The following is a 19,255-nucleotide window of genomic DNA, read 5'->3' on the forward strand; positions in this document are numbered from 1 at the left end:
TACAAATAAATCTTCTTTAAAAGAATACTTTCAGTTTTAAAACATCAGAAATTTCAAATACATACAAAATAGAATCATGTAATGAACCCCACTTACCTGTCGTCAGCATCCCAGTTTTAAACAGCATATAGAGAATGTTATTTCATTTATATGCTCATCTATTCCCTCCTCCCCCAACTATTTTAAAGTAGATCCTGGATGTCATTTAATTTTATATGTGAATGATTCAATATACCTAGCTCTAAAAGAGAAGTGATTGTTAAAATGTTAAAAGCGCCATTAAAGACAAAAAAGTAATGTCATCAGGTATCTAGTCCATCTTCAGATTTATCTGAATGTCTCTTCAGTTCTTTTATAGTTGAATTGTTCTATTCAGGGCCCGAACAAGGTTGGTGTGCACATTCATTGCACTCGGTTGATTCTCTTTATCATAGAAGAACACCTCCTTTAACCTGTAGGAACCCCCCTCCCCAGTTCTTTTTTCTATCTGTTTATTTAAGAAAGCAGGTCAAATGTCCTCTGGGATTTCCCACATTTGGATTTGGCTGGCCACATCTGGATGGTGGCATTAGCCTGCCTCTTCCAGCCCCTTATATTTTCTGTAGATTGGTGGTTAGAATCACAGGCCTGATGAGGCTTGGGTCCCTTGTGTGAGAATACTTTGTGGGAGGTGGGTGTTTTTTCTGTTGCATCTCATCTGGCAGCACATGATTTCTGGTTGTATCCCTTCTAATTTCATGCTAACAATGTATATACAATGAAAATGGAGATTTTTATGATTTTTTAAATTAATCAGTATTTTAGATTTGTTCATTAGGTATTTATATTACTAGTAAATACTGTTTAAGCACAACAAAATTTAAAAGACTCCTGGCCGGGCGCGGTGGCTCACGCCTGTAATCCCAGCACTTTGGGAGGATGAGGCAGGCGGATCACCTGAAGTCAGGAGTTCAAGACCAGCCTGACCAACATGGAGAAACCCTGTCTCTACTAAAAATACAAAAATTAGCCAGGCACGGTGGCACAGGCCTGTAATCCCAGTTACTTGGGAGACTGAGGCAGGAGAATCGCTTGAACCCAGGAAGCGGAGGTTGTAGTGAGCCGAGATTGCGCCATTGCACTCCAGCCTGGACAAAAAGAGCGAAACTCTGTCTCAAAAATAAATAAATAAATAAATAAATAAATAATAAAAGACTCCTTTATGTAATCTTCTGAAACTTTGCCTAATTCAGGCAATTAAGGTAAATATATTGAGGTAATGTTTCAGAATAAAACCTGGGTGTTAGTATACATAGTTCCTTTTTAAATCTGAGTCTATGTAAGATCTAATTGAGGACCTTAATTAAAATGACTGTAAGTTATTGCGTACCTATCATCATAAGGCTTACATATCTGCCCAATATACGTCTTATGCGAACTCTTAAGGACTTGTATAATAGGAGATAAAAATAAAAAGCACATATATGGTGGGTTTTTTTTCCTATGAAAACGCAAATCAGCAGGTAGTTAAAACAAAAAGAAAGAAAGAAAAGAAAACAAAAAAGGCATGAGATCTGTTCATTTAAATTCTCTGGAGGAGTGATAATAATTGAGTTAATATGCATTGGCTTCTCATAAATTGCTTCAGTAGTTTAGGCCTTGAATGCCTTAGAAATTAGCTCTCTCCCCTTGCCTCTTCACTGTTGCTATAGAGTCCAGCTAAAGGCCTGTTTGTGTTTAAAGAACTAGGATAATCTCTTATATTCACTGACAGAACTTACATTTTGTTTTTGTCTTCTAAGAACTCTGCAGAGCACTACCATTACTCTAATAAGACTCTCACTACTAATTTCATTATAACATACCAGTAAGTACACAAAGTAAGATTTAGAGCAGTAACTTCCAGACCTGTCTGAGCATCAGAATTCCCTGGAGCTCTTTAAAAAGAATGTAGTTCTCTGGCTCTCACCCCAGGTTCTCTGGGCATGGGGATCCAGGAATCTGTATGGTTGGAAAAGACCTCAGCCTTGGAGATTCAAATTCCCCAGGTGATTTAGATATGGGCAGTGGACTCATGACTGGGAATCGGAAAGACCCTAGACTAGTACATAGATGCTTATCTGAGCTTGATAGTGGATTATTTCATAACTGGAAGAAGTAGAAGAGATGGTAAGTTTTAGGAATATTTAGTGTTTTCATCGATAACTTGAGCGAATGCATCAAAAATGGGTAAAAGACCTAGTACCTTGTAAAATGGGGTAGAAATTCCAAATGACTGTGACAAAATTAAGAGGAATGTTTTTTACAGACAAATGCTGAATAGAAAATGTAGAATAGAAAACAGACTACTTAAAAAGAAAAGGCAGAAAGCAAGCAAGCATGGGACTGGGAAACAAAAACAGGAGTATGACATGAAAGAAGAAACACAGTGATCTTTCTTTAGTTTAATGTTTCCCCCTGAACCTCCTGTGTTGTTTTCTGCTTCTCATCTTTGCAGAGTTCCCAGAACAGATGTTTGCATTTTGTGTCTTCTTGCATACTCTCATTTATTCTTCCACCCTGCAGCTACCTCCAAAATGCTGCCAATCACCTCTCAATTGCCAGCTGAGTATTTTGTCCTATTTCTGCTGTCACTAATGTCCTCTGGCATTTGATCTTTCAACTCTCTTTTCCAAGACTTCACTGTGGTGGCTGGCCTTCTTCTGGTCTAACTACTCCATGTGGGCTCCTCTTTCTCTGCTGACCCTTGAGCAGTGGTCCTGCCCTTGCCGTTTGATCTCTCACTTGACATGCTCTGCCATAGACTTTTCTTCCCTTTAGCCAGAGTTGCTTCAGTAGATCTGCAGCCATGACTTTTCCACTGAACTCCACCCTTTTCCTTTTCCTTTCCCCTTTCCCGTTATTCCTTTCCCCTTTCCCCTTTCCTTTCCTTTCCTTTTTTCTTGTTTTGAGACAGAGTCTCACTCTGTCACCGAGGCTGGATGGAGCGCAATGGAGCAATCTCGGCTCACTACAACCTCTGTCACCCGGGTTCAAGCAATTCTCCTGCCTCAGCCTCCTTCCTGAGTAGCTGGGACTACAGTTGCACACCACCACACCCGGCTAATTTTTATATTTTTAGTATAAAATATACTAAAATATATTTTCACCATATTGGTCAGGCTGGTCTCGAACTCCTAACCTCAGGTGATCCACCTGCCTCGGCCTCCAAAAATGCTGGAATTACAGGCATGAGCCACCACGCCCAGCCACTGCACACCTTATTTCTATTGGCTTTCCAAACAGCTTCACCTAGAAATCTCATTGATCCTCATCTCCAAAACTTGGTTTATTATCTTACCAAGTCTATCTATCCTCTGTGTTCCTTAGGAAGCTACCACTCATGTAGTCAACAAACTTAAAAAATATTGTCATTGTCATCACTCTTCTCTGAACACATTTCATTAACAACTAAGCCTGTCTCTGATTTTTATCTCTAAAGTGTCCCTTGACTGTGTCTCTCTCTCATTAGTCCTGTGGCTACTGATGATCCTTGCCTTCTCCCACTTGACTTTGTTAAAAGAAAAACTTTAGACAAAATAAATATAACAGTTTATTTGAGCAAATAACAATTCATGAATCAGGCAACACTCAAATCCGCAAGAGATTCTGAGAGCTCCGTTCCAGCAGTATGGGCCGTGGGCTTTCATAGGCTGAATGTGGAGGCAAAATAAAGAAATTACTTGATTGGTTATAGCTAGGCATTTGCCTTATTTGGATATGGTTCAATAGGAAGTCCCTAGTTAATGTAACGAATTTGCTAGTTGGTTATCTGCGATTGGCTGAAGCTCCATTCAAAATTAATCAGTCACAAGGAATGCCTCTAAGTTAAGTTTTGGTTTGTTCATTTATGTAAGGGTTCCTGGTACAGAGACAACCCTAGACTAATGGTTTCTTGCTTATTTTGGCTTAACAGCTTGTTAATGATAGGTATGCAGTAATTTATGATAAAGAGGGAAAAAACATGAAAAGAAATATTAGGAATAGAAGTATTAGTAATGAAAAAAAGACATAATTAGGTTAGGAATGGAAATATTAGTAATGAAAAAAAGACAATTAAATTAGGTGGAAATTAAAATAATGAAAGACTATTAAGAACAACTTCCTGCTAATAAATTTGAAAACTAAGGTGAAATAGAAAAATTTATAGAAAAATATAAATTGTTAATCTGAGCTGAAAATAAATATAAACCCTGAATAGACTCTATTAAAGAATTTAAACCACTGATTAAAAAAGAAAGCACCAAGTTTAGATATTTTACCAGAATAGTTCTCCCCAAAATTTAAGAACTAGGTAACTCCAGTTTTATGTACTTGAATAAACATTAACATTTCCAATTCATTTTATGAGGTTAGTATAACTTGACACTAAAAACTAGGATCAGAAAAGAAAAGAAAAAACCAGGATAATAAAAGAGAAGAAAATTACAAGTCAATCTCACTCAAATATAAAAGCAGAAATCCTAAACTAAATATTAGCAAGCCAAATTTGGCAATGTAGAAAACAAAATCATGATATCATACAAAGTTGGCTCAGCATTAAAAGTCAATTTGTAATATTTACAACATTAATAAATTAAAGAAGAGCAATGCATATAGCAATTGTATAAGGTACAGAAAAAGCAACCACTATTTATAATAAAAATTCTTAGAAAATTAGGAATATGTCTACAAAAAGGCTCTGACAAATGTTCTCAGCAGTGAGTGAAACATTAACAGTGTTAGCTTTATAATAAGGAGCACCAAAAGATGCCTACCAGCAGCAGTATTCAACACGCTAATGGAGGAGTTCCAGCCCAAAGAATAAAAGAGGAAAAAAATATACAGGTGAAAAAATTGGAGATGAAGAAAAGTCCCTTTTTTAGTACATGGTATGATTGTATATGCAGAAAAGTCTAAAATAGATATACATACAAATTACTCAAATTTAAAACAAAGCTATAGCAAGCAAAACAAAATAGCACTGGCATAAAAATGGACCCTAGACCAACAGAACAAAATAGAGAGCCCAGAAATAAACTCGTGTATATGGCCAACTATTCTTTGACAGGGGCACCAAAAATGCAAAATAGGGATAGAATAGTCTCTTCAATAAATGGTTGTGGGTAAACTGGGTATCCATATGCAAAAGAATGAACTTGTATCTTTATCTTATACCGTACACAAAAATTAAAATATATTAAAGTGTTAAATGTGAGACATGAAACCATAAAACTTCTAGTAGAAGACGTTGGGAAATGGCTCCTTGACACTGGTCCTGACAATGATTTTTTTGGATATGACCCCAAAAGACAGGTAACAAAAGCAACTACATCAAACTAAAAATTTCTGTGCAGCAAAGGAAACAATCAACAAAATGAAAAGGTAACCTATAGAATGGAATAAATATTTGCAAGCCCGTATAGCTGATAAGGGATTAATATCCAAATATTAAGGAACTCGTACAACTCAATAGCAAAAAAAAAAAAAAAAAAAAAAGGAAAAGGAAGAAAGGAAACAACTAAATTGAAAACCCAATTAAAAATGGGAGAAGGACCTCAATAGATATTTTCCCAAAGAAAAGATACAATTGTAAACAGGTATATGGAAAGGTACTTAACGTAATTTTTCATCAGGAAATGCACATTATGACCACAGTGAGATATCATCGCACACCTGTTAGAATGGCTATTATAAAAAGAGGTAACAAGTATTGGTGAACGTGTGGAGAAAAGGGAACCTTTGTATAATTTTGATGGGAGTGTAAATTAGTACAGCCATTAAGGAAAACAGTATGGAGACTCTTCAGAAAAGTAAAAACAGAACTACCATATGACCCAGCAGTCTCACTTCTGGGTATACATACAAAGGAAATGAAATTAGCATCTTTGAAAACGTGCTGTATATATACAATGGGACATTATTCAGCCATAAAAAAAAGAAGCAAATCCTACTATTTGTGTCAACACTGATGAACCTGGAGTACATTATGCTACATGAAGTAAGTCAGACATAGAAAGACAAATGCTGTGTGATCTCACTTGTATGTAGAATCTAAAAAAGCCTAATTCATAAAAGCAGAGAGTAGAGTGATGGTTGCCAGAGGCAGGGATGGGGACAGAGTCTGGCTGGGGGAAAGGGTCAATGAGGGAAGGAAGGGGAGATGTTGGGCAAAGGACACAAACTATCAGTTATAAGGTGAAGAAGTTCTGGGGAATCTAATGTACCCTGTGATGCCTATAGTTAATCATTGTATACTTGAAATTTGGTTAGAGAGATCTTTAAATGTTCTCACTGCAAGAAAAAGAGAGAGAACTATATGAGGTGATGGTTGTGTTAATTAGCCTGATTGTGGTAATCATTACACAATAGATACATATATCAAATCATCATATTCTATACCTTAAATGTATACAACTTTTATTTGTCAATTATACCCCAATAAAGGTGGGGAAAAAAGATTTAATAGGCATTTCAGCTGACAACATATAGAAGTCAGTTACAACAGCAGGCAGTTTAAAATGTAGTTTTAATAAATAAAAAAATGTAGTTTTAGGAGATAACATTTACATGACAACACTAAAAATACTTTATTCAAAGATATTAAATAAGTTCTTAAAAATAATTAGATTTACCATGTCAAATGTCTGGGAAGTCTCATCATCATAAAGATGTTCATTTTCTCCAAATTGATCTATACATTCAAGGTCTTTCTAATCCAACCCCGAAAGGACTTTTCATGCAACTGGACAAGCTAATAAAAAGATAAAAGGCCAAGAATAACTTCAAGTACTCCTGATGGAGAAGAAAAATAATGTTGGGAGTCAGGAGAGGAAATTGCCCTACTAGATTAAGATTTTTTATAAATAAAACTCAGGTAATTAACATAGTGTTAACTGACTGATGATAAGCCAATGGAATAAAGTGAGTCAGAAAGAGAGGTCTGTGTATGACAGAACTGGCAACCCGGGATCAGTGGGAATCTTCTGTTGAATATTCAATGTATTACTCATTGGGGAAAGAATAAAAATGGATTTCTAAATGGTATCATACACAAAGTGAATGTTCATACCACTGAGGTTTTTAAAATCAGGTTATAAAACAACATTCATCATATGATTTCTTTTTTGTAGAAAGAAGTAAGAGTATATGTGATTATGTATTTTGAGAACAGACCTAGAAGATATCAAAAATCAAAGTGACAGAGGTCTCTGGGTGGTCGGATTGTTGAAGATTCCTTTCTCTTTACACTTGTTTTGGTCTAGATTTTTAAAAATACATTGAGTCTATGTTACTTTTAATTAGAAAAAAACATTTTTTTACTTTGAATTTTTTTAACTATTCTTGTCTTTTAGATTAAATTTAGCATTATTTTTCGCAACTTCTAAACTGTCTCCTCCCCTTACACACATACAAAATAACAGTTTCATTGTGATATTTGACTGGAATTGTCTGGTACATAATAGGTATTCGGTACATATTTGTTAAATAAATATGGGAACAATTCACATCTTTATGTTGGTTAGCCCTTCCAGTTGAGAACATGTCATATTAATCTTTTCAAGACCTTTTCCTAATTAGTTAATGAAAGCTTTGTAATTTTTTAATGCAGATCCCACATATTTATACAATTATTTCTAAAATTATATAATCTTTTCATTTTCCCCCATATTGAGTCAAACCCTTAACTGAGTATCATGTTATGTTATGTTATGTTATGTTATGTTATGTTATGTTATGTTATGTTATGTTATTATGTTATGTTATTTTTAGGGACAGAGTCTTGCTCTGTCGCCCAGGCTGAAGTGCAGTGGCGCAATCTCTGCCTCCCGGGTTCTAGCAATTCTTCTGCCTCAGCCTCCTGAGTAGCTGGGATTATAGGAGCATGCCGCCACACCTGGCTAATTTTTTTGTATTTTAGTAGAGATGGGGTTTTGCTGTGTGGCTCAGGCTGGTCTCAAACTCCTGAACTCAGGCAATCCACTTGCCTCGGCCTCTCAAAGTGCTAGAATTACAGGTGTGAGCTACTGTGCCCGGCTGAATATCTTTAATGTCAGACTTAAAAGTCAGAAAGATGATTTTAATGTAGAAAAACATGCCCTGTTTAGTAAGGTTAAGGACCTAGGTTTATTTAGTTTAGAATAAATAACTAAATTGAAACTGAATACCTATCTTCAAGCATTCGGTAGTGGCCAGCTTTCCTTTAGTTCTGCCGAAGACACACAAAAAAGAAATTCAACTGAAGTGTGAGGAATTTAGGTTAGAGATTGCAAACTGACAATAGAAAGCTACATTGGCTCTCAGAGACTTATTATTTGGACCACACAATATATTTTAAAAGTTTGAATTGTTTGCAGAGTTAAAATTTGAAGAGATTTCACATAAAAACTTGGATTTCCAGCTTTTCTGGTACCTAGTTTCTGTGCCCTAGTTTCTGATGGCAGCCGACGGCTGGTTTTGAAAATCACTGCTGTCCCCTTTAAATAAGTCCTGAGCTCTCTCCAGTTTTCCAGTCAGAACCCAGCCCTTTTCCTGTTACCTGTCTTACCCCTTAGGCGTTAAGTTTGCAACCTCAGTTCATATAAAGGACAGATAAAGTGGCACATAGGTAGGTATAGCATCTTCTCGCTCTGCATTTTGGTGTTGTTTTTAAAAGATGGTTTTAATGTGGTCCTAGCTGACAAACAGGAAATGAACTAGGAGACTTCCCAAAGTTGTTTCTTGTCTTTTAGGTCCATGATCCTGTTAGAATAGTCCAGTGGTTCGTGAACTCTTTTTCTCATTGCACGTGATCTAGAATCTCAGAGTTGAAATGGACCCCCTGCAAGACAGGGAGACCACAGAGGGTATGCTTCATCTGGTGTTCCTCTGTAGGCACAGGAAATTTGAAATCTGTTGCAGAGGGGCTTGCTTGAACAGCGAACAGTTCAAACAACCAGCTACCTCATTTAGAAGGCTTATTAAAAATCTCTGTTTCTTTTATGTATAGTTATTTAAAGACGAGTGAAGGGTTTTAAAGAGAACTTTGAGTTTTATAACTACACAGTATTATGTTATTCTTATCATTATGCATGGCCTGGCAGAGTTATGATTGTGGGAAAATTCAGAGTTTTAAACATCATTTCATCTATGCTCATTTCATCTATGCTTGTGTGTTATCTGAACACGGTTTTCATATTTAATGTTAAGGGCATTTTTGTAATAAACAAAAAAGTGGGAAAGCAATATGGGGAAGAAATCTGAAGTGATAATTTCTCAGTTTGTTTTATTGTAAATTTTGTCTCCTCCGAAAAGCTTTCTTATTCCATGTTAACAATCTCTGATGGATCCCATAGAAAATGAAATTTGTAGCACATGTGTCCTCTGGCATTACCTATGAAGTCAAAAGGGTGACAGGTAGAAAATGTGTGTTTTTCTCTAAATAAATTCAGCTCCAAAGAATTATTTTATAAATAATTATTTTTTCACAGTTTTATTTTTTTTTCATGAAACATTTCATGCCCCGTTTGTTTTGGCATTAAATAGACATAGCTTTTTTGTGACTCAGAGTTTAGTACTGTCCTTATTTAGGGACATGAAATGTTATCTCAAGGGAACCTTTTTGGAATCTCTAAATGTCTTGGATAATAAGTGAAATTTTTAGCCTAGGATCAAATATTCCACTTACCCACCCAAATTGTTTCCCGGTTGTGGTCTTAGACCAGGATCCTGTATGTATATTCCTAAACTTGTGACAGAACCCTTGGTTTTCAGCTCCTACAGAGTAACCCCTTCCTCCAACCCCATCCATCACCAGCAATAGAGGAGGTCACACTTGGACCTATAACATGTTTCCAAAGGCCCCATCAAGGCTTTTTCACAGGCCACATCTCCTACTTAGTCTCTCTTCATGTTTGAAGTGACAGCATCAAACTCATGGTTTTCCTACCCTTTCTACCCTAGGCCTTTTGATAAGGACAAAGTGCAACTTTCTGAGTGACACAGTTTGGGCCCAAGTGATCCTGCTGCCTGAGCCTCCCAAAATGCTGAGATTACAGGTGTGCAACTTTCTGAGTGACACAGTTTGGAATTAAAGAGTTACAGCTTCATTTTTCCTTAATGAGATAGCTTGAAAGCACACATATTCTTCATTTTTTTTTTTTTTTTTTTTTTTTTTTTTTTTTTTGAGATGGAGTCTTGCTCTGTTGCCCAGGCTGGAGTGCAGTGGTGTGATCTCAGCTCACTGCAACCTCTGCCTTCCGGGTTCAAGCGATTCTTCTGCCTCAGCCTCCCGACTAGCTGGAACTACACTACAGGCGCATGCCACCATGCCTGGCTATTTTTTTGTATTTTTAGTAGGGACAGAGTTTCACCATGTGAGCCAGGATGGTCTCAATCTTCTGACCTCGTGATCTGCCCACTTTGGCCTCCCAAAGTGCTGGGATTACAGGTGAGGTCCACTGCGCCTGGCCTCTTCATCTTTTAAATATGTTGTATGTTCCTAGTCTAGTCTAATACCCAAGATACTGTCAGTACTCAGTTGGTATCAGCCTCTTTCTTCCTGTCCTCTTATTAAATCACAACCGAGCTTGATAACTGACTCATGATTTCAGACTGGAAACAGTCACATGTCTGAACTGGCGTGCAATGCAGAGCTGCTTCCAGGTTAGCATATAGTAATCTGATTGTGACAAAGTGCCCTTTCTTAAAGCAAATATCAGACCACTATCCGACCTACCTAAGTAAGCTTACCTTCACCAAAATTTCAACTGTCTACAAATTCATAATTTGATTTCTTTGAAATTATCATTAGGACCAAATTTTCAAGTCATCTGTATGCCAGTCTTTGCATTGTCATTATAACTTTAGTTTGAACCTGTAATTTCCTAAAGCAGTTAAAGCAGAAGTCAAAATTAATAAATGACTGGCATTTTAAAAGAGCTTACAGGTTGACATTTTGTGTTTAGGCAACTGAGGTTAAAAAAAAAAAAAAAAAAAAAAAAAAAAAAAAAAAGCTTAGCTGGGTTCAGTGGCTCACACCTGTAATCTCAGCATTTTGGGAGGCTCAGGCAGCAGGATCACTTGGGCCCAGGAGTTCAAGACTAACCTTGGCAACATAGGGGGACCCTGTCTCTAAAAATAATTTTAAAACTGAGATGGGTATGGTAGCATGCACCTGTGGTCCTGGCTACTCAGGAGGTTGAAGTGAGAGAACCACCTGAGCCTGGGAGGTTGAGGCTACAATGAGTCGTGATTGTACCACTGCACTCCAGCCTGGGCAACAGAGGAAGACCCTGTCTCAAAAAAAAAAAAAAAAAATTCAAATGTACAATGGGTTTGTTCTATAACACAACTAGCCTGATCCTCTTCCAAAGTTCAGAGTTCTTTTTTTAAAAGGTAAAGGGAGATTATTTTAGATTAAAGAAGATGTAAGCAAATACATCTCTTAAAATCCATGATCTTTGGTTGGATCCGATTCAAAGGAAAATCAGATCAGTGATACACATTTTGGGACAATGGAGAAATTTGAATATAGATGGTTATTTGATCGATAATGTCATACTCAGTTGTAATAATTGTGTCGTGGTGATGAAGGAGAATTTCCTTGTTGCTCAAGAACTTGGTTAAATGTTTAGGAGTAAGGTTTCATGATGTCTACTTCAAAAGAGTTTAGAAAATATGTATATGAAATAAGGCAAAATATTAACTATTATTGAATCTAGATGGTGGGTTTTGGGACGTTCATGACCTTTTTCTAGTTTTCTGAATGTTTGAAATGTTTCAGATTATCTGAATGATGATAATAACGAAGGAGTCATCTCAGGGAGAGAAGTACTGAGGGGCATCGTAGGTCTTCCTGAGCCTGCCTTGTAGTTTGGGAGAAGGCTTTGCTGGAAGAGAGCCACACAGGTGGTGGGTGGGGTCCACAATGAAGTAGAGTTCACCTGCCCGGAGGTCCTGATGGCTCACCAAGCCACAGAGAGGCATTTTCCCAGGCTCCTCCATGAATGGTCTCGTAATAGCTGTGGGAGAGGGCTTTCCACTGTTACGCACCAGACCACAGACTCCCCTTGGCAGCTGGGAGGAAGCTCAAGTCGCTTTGGCTATGAATCCCCTGGAAAACAAGTGAGGCTGGATAGTTTTACAGTAAAAATCTCTCATTGAATATTTGCTCTCAGTGTCTTGGGACTGTGAACTGTAACAACCCAAATAAATGACCACTCCCTTAAAACCATTACTCATTGGAGCACGGTACTACTTGAAACTAATCTACTGCCTTGCTAAGCCAGGATGGAATTTGTTCAACTCATATTTGAGTTTTTTTGTCGTAATTTTTGCCTTTCTGTTTATGAAGACTGCAAATTTCTAGTACAGCCATTTTGGAGCAGCTTATTTTAGACAGAATATGAAATAAAATAGTAGCAGGACTCATTTGTCCTTTCTTTCTTTCATGGGCATTACTGATCACCTCCCCATTTTTTTTCTTAAAGAGACTTAATAGTTTTTGATGAACAACTTAGGTAAGCCAGAAGAAAGTTAGTGTGGTAACAAGTAATCATTTGAGGCTTCATTGCCGCTTTGGAGGTTGTTTGTAGGAGGATAGGGAGAAGTACAACAGCTTTTTACGACATACAGAGAGCAAATGGTGGCACAAGAACTGGAGACTTTTGGAGCTGCTTAGGGGCCAGGGGAGAAGATGGGATCTTGCTGAAACCAGATGATTGTGTTACATTAAGCAATTCAAAAATAACAATTGTTTCTGGAAATGCACATATCCACAGACGCCTGGTGGTAAGATGTTTCTATTGCAAAGCTCTCTCACCCTCTAACCCAGGTCTCTTCCTTTGTTTAAAGACAGCCTTCTCAGATTTAGGAGAACCACAATCGCCAGCAAGAAAACAGGCATACTGAAATGTGATTTGCAAGTGCCTCGTAATCTTAATACGGTCATCCAGTAGTTTTCAAATGAGAAGATGATCACTTTATGATTTCCATTTGCTCTACTGACAAGTTTTCTGCATTTAAAACGCCAGCATAGCAAGCTGGGAGCTGGTGCCCCAAGTAGGAAAAGCAAAAGGCCTCTTGGATTCTTTGCCAAATTGCTGTTTAGCTTTAGAGAGTAGTGGAGCTTTGCTTTAGCCCTGGGTAAGTACAAAATCTCAGTGGCTTCCTGAACGCTGTGAAGTTGATTTCATTAAGAGCCAAGATAAGAATGTAGTCTTTATCATTGCCTGTTATCTATAAATAAATGAAATACATCTTCCTAAGCATTTCAGTTCAGTGTGTTTCAAGCACCAATAATTTTCTCTGTTTGTATATCAAATTTAGTGTGCCATAAGAACTTACATAGTACCTTTTGTGTTTAATCTCTCCTTAAGTTTCTCGTTAAACAATAAAGTTTCATATGACCAGTGGAATTTGGACTAAGCAGGTGCAAATCTTTTTTACATGTTAAACTTGCCATTTCTCTTGTAGGTGCCATTTGAGCAGGTTTTCCACTGAAACCACTAATAACAATATGCCGTTTAGAAATGATTCCTTTTAACCTAGTTCTCTCCTAGGGGTGGGAGGTATAGGGGTCAAGGTTTCAATAAACTAATTTCTCCTACTAATTTCAGTAACAAATCACTTGAAATCTGCCTTACACTGCTTTCTTTTTCTATAGGGGAAAGTGTCATACTGAGACTTGATTGTTCAGCAGTCCAAATAGGATTTAGTTATCACTCAAATAGTATCTTCAGATACCAGGCTTCCTGGACTCAAAACTGTAGCTTTCATGGTCAACTTCAGATTTAGCCCCTTCCTGATAATAACTTTTTTTTTTTTTTTTTTTTTTTTTTTAAGATAGGCTCTTGCTTTGTCACCCAGGCTGGAGTACAGTGGTGATCATAGCTCACTGCAGCCTTGAAGTTCTAAACTCAAGCAATCCTCCTGCCTCAGCCCCCTGAGTAGCTGGGACTACAGGCATGTACCACCATGCCCAGCTAATGTTTTTTTTATTTTTTGAACGGAGGTGGGGTCTCAGTATGTTTCCCAGGCTGGTCTCGAGCTCATGGCCTCAAGCAATCCTCCCACTGTGGGCTCTCAAAGTACTGAGATTACAGGCATGAGCACCACACTGGGACCGATAATAACATTTTATTGCTAAAGATTTTGTATAGAAAGAAGATTTTTGAAATTTTGAACATGCCTCCTGAATCTTAATCGCTTAGACCTATAATCAGCAAAGGTAGAATAACTTAGATATTATATATTTTTTTCTCAGTTCTTTGGAAGACTTGCATTATAAATAAACACTTGAAAAACACTTTTAAATTTTGCTATATGTGTTTGTGAGTTGCAAATTGTTAAGGATTCCACTTCTTCCCTCAGCAGTTGGACAAATAAACAGATGTAGGAATGACTTCCATTCTCTCAGTGACCTAAGAAATAACATACTTGTTTTAAAGCACTCAGAGTAATGTCAGTGGTGTGTATATTTTGTTTGACATTTTAAGCAGAAGAAAGCCACATGACTGAAATGCAATCTATTTTCAAGTGTGTTAGGAAAAAATATATTTTATCTCAGTAAATCCGGAGATTATCCTTTCATAGATGTCACTGTTATTGCACAATCTGCATGACTAAAGCAATTGTTCTGTCAGAAGCATCGCTTGCTTAGACAGCATCAAGTCTGCGGTCACTGATGTCCTGGGTCTTTCTACAGGAGTGTCAGAAGGATACTGAATATGAAAGTGGAAACTTCTTTAATTGTATTCTTTACCAAAGGTATTGCAGAACAACCATAGTCATGGACTTTGGAGAATCTGACAGTCCTAGAGATTACTTCCTGCAACTCTTGGCCGCTCCGGTTTGACACAGGGGGACCCTCACCCTGCTCTGGTGGACCTTTTGCTTCTGATTCTTCTACCAAATAACTTGACTGCTGACCGTGATAACCAGGAACAGTTTTACTATGATTTCAGGAAAATCATCAATAAAGTAGTTTATACCTGGAGGGAAGCCAAAAGAGAGGAGGAAGGGAGGGAGGAAGGAATTAAGCTGGCACTTTCTGTGACCCATCTGAAAATCTGTTGCCACCCTATAAGATGAATGATAATGTCTCCATTTTCACACATGGCATTTACTCTTCAGGGTCAGGCTTCTTTCATGTAACATTATGTTTGTGAGATGTATTTCTGTTATTACCTGTAACTGTAGCTCATTCATTTTTAGAGGCAATATAGTATTTCAGTGTGTGACTGTATCCCCATTAAAAAATTTACTGTTGATGGATATTTGCATTGGTTCCAGGTTGAGACTGTTGTGAAGAGTGCTATTGTGAACACTGTATGTTCATACCTAAGTTCAGCTTTAGATGCTCAAGCATTTTTTTCAAAGTGGCTATACCAATTTGTATTCCTGCCAGCAGCGTATGAGAATTCCGGTTGTCCTACATTCTTGCCAACACTTAATGTTCTGTCTCTTTCACTGAGGCCACTCTGGTGAGTTGGAGAAATTAGTTTTTTCCTCATGTCATATTTCTTTTCATCTCATTCTATATAAAGATTTTGACATACTTGAATTAATTTATTTATAGGCAAAATATATCCATGTTCAAATAGGTATGAACTGCTTTTTATGAGCTAATAAGCAGTGAGTATCAGAAGGTGGCTAAGATCTATTTGCAAGCTCCGACTGAATTATCCCATCTGAAAGTCCTAATTTTCAGGCACATTAGACTTCTTCATTTAATTCATTTTACAGTTGAAGTAGCTGAGACACTTCAGGGAGGAGGGACTATGCCAGGCGTCATGGTCAGGCCTCCTGGAAGAGGCAAGATAGTAATGTTCACCCTTACCTCTCAAGAGAAGCCCTCTGTTAATTCCTTTATTCTTTTGTTTACTAATTATTATTATTTTAGATAGAGTCTCACTCTGTCAACCAGGCTAGAGTACAGTGATCTTAGCTCACTACAACCTCCACTTCCCAGGTTCAAATGATTCTTCTGCCTCAGCCTCCTTAGTAGCTGGGATCACAGGTGCCCGCCACCTCACCCGGCTAGTTTTTATATTTTTAATAGAGACAGGGTTTCACCATGGTGGCCAGGCTGGTCTCGAACTCCTGACCTCAAGTGATCCGCCTGCCTTGGCCTTCCAAAGTGTTGAGATTACAGGCGTGAGTCACCATGCCCGGCCTCATTTGCTAAATAATTACTGAATGCATCTTATATGGCAGGCACCGGGCCGAACCTGAAATTTAGTGGCAAACAAACTTTTAACTTAGTGTGATATTCCCTTTCACTTTACAGGTTATGGCTTTCAAATCACAGCCTATTTTCTCAAGAGAGGGATACGTCTTCGCTGCATCAGGAACTCACAGAATGCTGGTAAGAAGCCGATTTCTTGATTTATCAGACATTTCACACAATCTGCTTGCCCTAAGATAGAGAAGGGATGAAAATTAAGGAATGGAGAGTCCCACTTGCTTCATTGCCTTCATGTCCTTGAGTGTGTCCGAAAGTTTGTGATTTCTCCCAGCTTGTACTGTGTTTACTGCCTCTCTGAGAACAGTGAGCCGGGCCACATCATGCTTTCCTTTCCTGATGCATCTTAGCACTTTCTTTTGAGTTTTCAGAGTGACTCAACACAGTTGAACTATGAATCACTTCAATATTGTCTGTGCACACCAAGGCTCTGGCATCTGGAGCAGGTGTGTACACAAGAAAGCTCTTTCCCAGCCCAGAGCTCTCAGAGCGTTCCCTAGGTGTGTGATGAGGCCACTTTCCCACGTCACTTCCTCAAGTCTAGATGTCCCCTAAGGATATGATTTCAAATTTGTCCAGCGAGCAACAGTAAAGTCAGAAGCTAATGATCTTTCTCCAGGTCGATCTGAGCACTGGAAAGAAAATTTAGGTCACCTTCCATGGACGATTTCAGTATATATATATAAGACATGAAGGCCGGGCACGGTGGCTCAAGCCTGTAATCCCAGCACTTTGGGAGGCCGAGACGGGCGGATCACGAGGTCAAGAGATCGAGACCATCCTGGCTAACACGGTGAAACCCCGTCTCTACTAAAAAATACAAAAAACTAGCTGGGCGAGGTGGCGGGCGCCTGCAGTCCCAGCTACTCGGGAGGCTGAGGCAGGAGAATGGCGTAAACCTGGGAGGCAGAGTTTGCAGTGAGCTGAGATCCGGCCACTGCACTCCAGCCTGGGCGACAGAGCGAGACTCCGTCTCAAAAAAAAAAAAAAAGACATGAAATAGGAACTTTAAAAAATCAACTGTATAGAGGCCTGCTGTGGAATCTTCATGATTATCTGCATTTTTTTAACTATAAACTCTGCTCAAATATGTTACTCTCTTTTTTGCTATTGTTTGTTTTTGAGACAAGATCTCACTCTGTCACTCAGGTTGGAGTGCAGTGGTGCAATCATGGCTCACTGCAGCCTCAGCTGCCTAGGCTCAAGTGATCCTTCCACCTCAGCCTCCTAAGTAGCTGGGACCACAGGTGTGTGCCACCATGCCTGGCTAATTTTTTTCTCTCTCTCTTTTTTTTTTTTTTTACTTTTTGGTAGAGAAGGGGTCTCACTATGTTGAAGCTGGTCTCAAATTCCTGGGGTCAAGCTGTATTCCTGCCTTGGCCTCCCAAGGTGCTGGGATTACAGGCATGAGCCAACATACCCAGCCTCAGATATATTGCTTTCATTAACAGGCCCTTCCACTTTGTTCAACTCTGTAGTAAAATAAGTCAGCTAACCTTGTATCTGTACCCTTTATGATAAGGACTATCATTGCCTAAATATTTAATTAAATATTAAAATAATGCAACTCTCAATAATGACCTAAACAGAACAAAAGGGTGCAGAAGTTGCTTTCTGTTAATACCTGGCACCAAAATGTTTAAAATCTGCCATTCTAACATTGTTACTTTTCAGAGGTAGAAATGCAAATACAGAGGAATTATTTGATAGAACTGATAATTTTGAATTCCAGTTCTGATCCACTAATAAACTGTAGTGTTTCAATTTTATGATTTTTTTGGGAGGGGAAGGTGGACAAATAATGAATTCTGTGGTTCAATTTCTGCTCCCATAAAATGATAAAAGGCTATTTACCATTTATCTCAATAAAGTCTTTTAAGAACTAATGAATAAATATTAATTGCTTTGCTAATTTTGTTCTTCTGGCTTTTCAAAGTCCATCTCTAGTCACCTAGCCAGATATCATACCTACATGGGATCGAAGTTTAAAAACACTCAGGCCCCCACCTGAAATGGGGGCTTTCCTCATGAGAAGGACTAATTGGGAGTGAGACCAGAACAACAGGTTAATCCCTAATCATGGAGGGCTTTGAATGTTGGGCACTGGGGAGCCATGGTAGGTTTTTGAGCAGGATGAGTGGAGCTCTTTTTTTAGAACTGTTAACCTGCTGTTCTGAATAGGATAACTTGGAATAAGGAGGGTGACTGCCAAGGAGACAGCAGTGGTTGACAGGATAAGGAGAGAGCTGTTACTGGAACAACAACTCCTTAGGCCTTTTGGGATCATTTAAGCTAATCTAGTAGTATAAGGTGTAACTTGTTTAAATTCTGTGTCCATGCAATTGACACCTTCTTGCTTGGCTTCTAAGCGGTGCATCAAATTGAGATACGTTATTACTTCAAACAGTCATTGCCATCATGTGCAATGTACCTAAAAGGCTTTACTCACCTGATTCATAATATCCATCTTTAAAAAAAATTGGTCTCATGTAAGAGGGAAGCTTTCTTTGTTAGAAAAATGACTTGATTTCTATCACAAGTATCAGACATGTGTATCATAAAAATATTCAAGCAGTACAACCAAGTATGAAAAAGGGAGAAGAGCCCCTCCCCACCCACCTGGAACATACACTGTTGGCATCAGCTCAGCATCACTCCAGACATCACGCCTGGGTAGCTGGAGGCCGGTGAACAAATGGATGGATGGACAGACAGATGAGAGAAGGAAAGATCCGGATGTCATTACTACCTTGCGTTCCTTTCATTGAATGCCGAGGAGTCCAGTTCAGTGATTCACTCAGTCTTTCCCAATGGGAAGTTGTGGTTTTGTTTTAAGAAGCAGCAATAGTAGATTACTATGAGTATGGTGTAATTTTACCATCTTTATTGTATATTTATCTGTTTTCTTAATAGTTGGTTCATTAATTCCTAAGAGAAGCTGCTGTTTTCCCAGCCTGATTCAGATTAGTAGTTTGCCCTCCAGGGTCGGGGACCTCTCTAAGACTAGCTGACCAAGGAGATGATAAGTAAAGT

The 19,255-nt window shown here is 38.3% G+C and overlaps 1 protein-coding gene across 1 annotated transcript in view; it reads left to right on the forward strand.

Moving 5' to 3' along the window:
- Positions 1–19,255, forward strand: part of SLX4IP (SLX4 interacting protein) — a 180,464-nt gene that overhangs the window by 135,746 nt on the left and 25,463 nt on the right. Inside the window, exon 4 of the mRNA XM_017869179.1 lies at positions 16,268–16,345. Coding sequence (XP_017724668.1) covers positions 16,268–16,345 — 78 coding nt within the window. The remainder of the gene's footprint in view (positions 1–16,267; positions 16,346–19,255) is intronic.

The sequence above is a fragment of the Rhinopithecus bieti genome, unplaced genomic scaffold (genome assembly GCF_001698545.2).
Source record: "Rhinopithecus bieti isolate Rb0 unplaced genomic scaffold, ASM169854v2 scaffold_8, whole genome shotgun sequence".
NCBI lineage: Eukaryota > Metazoa > Chordata > Mammalia > Primates > Cercopithecidae > Rhinopithecus > Rhinopithecus bieti.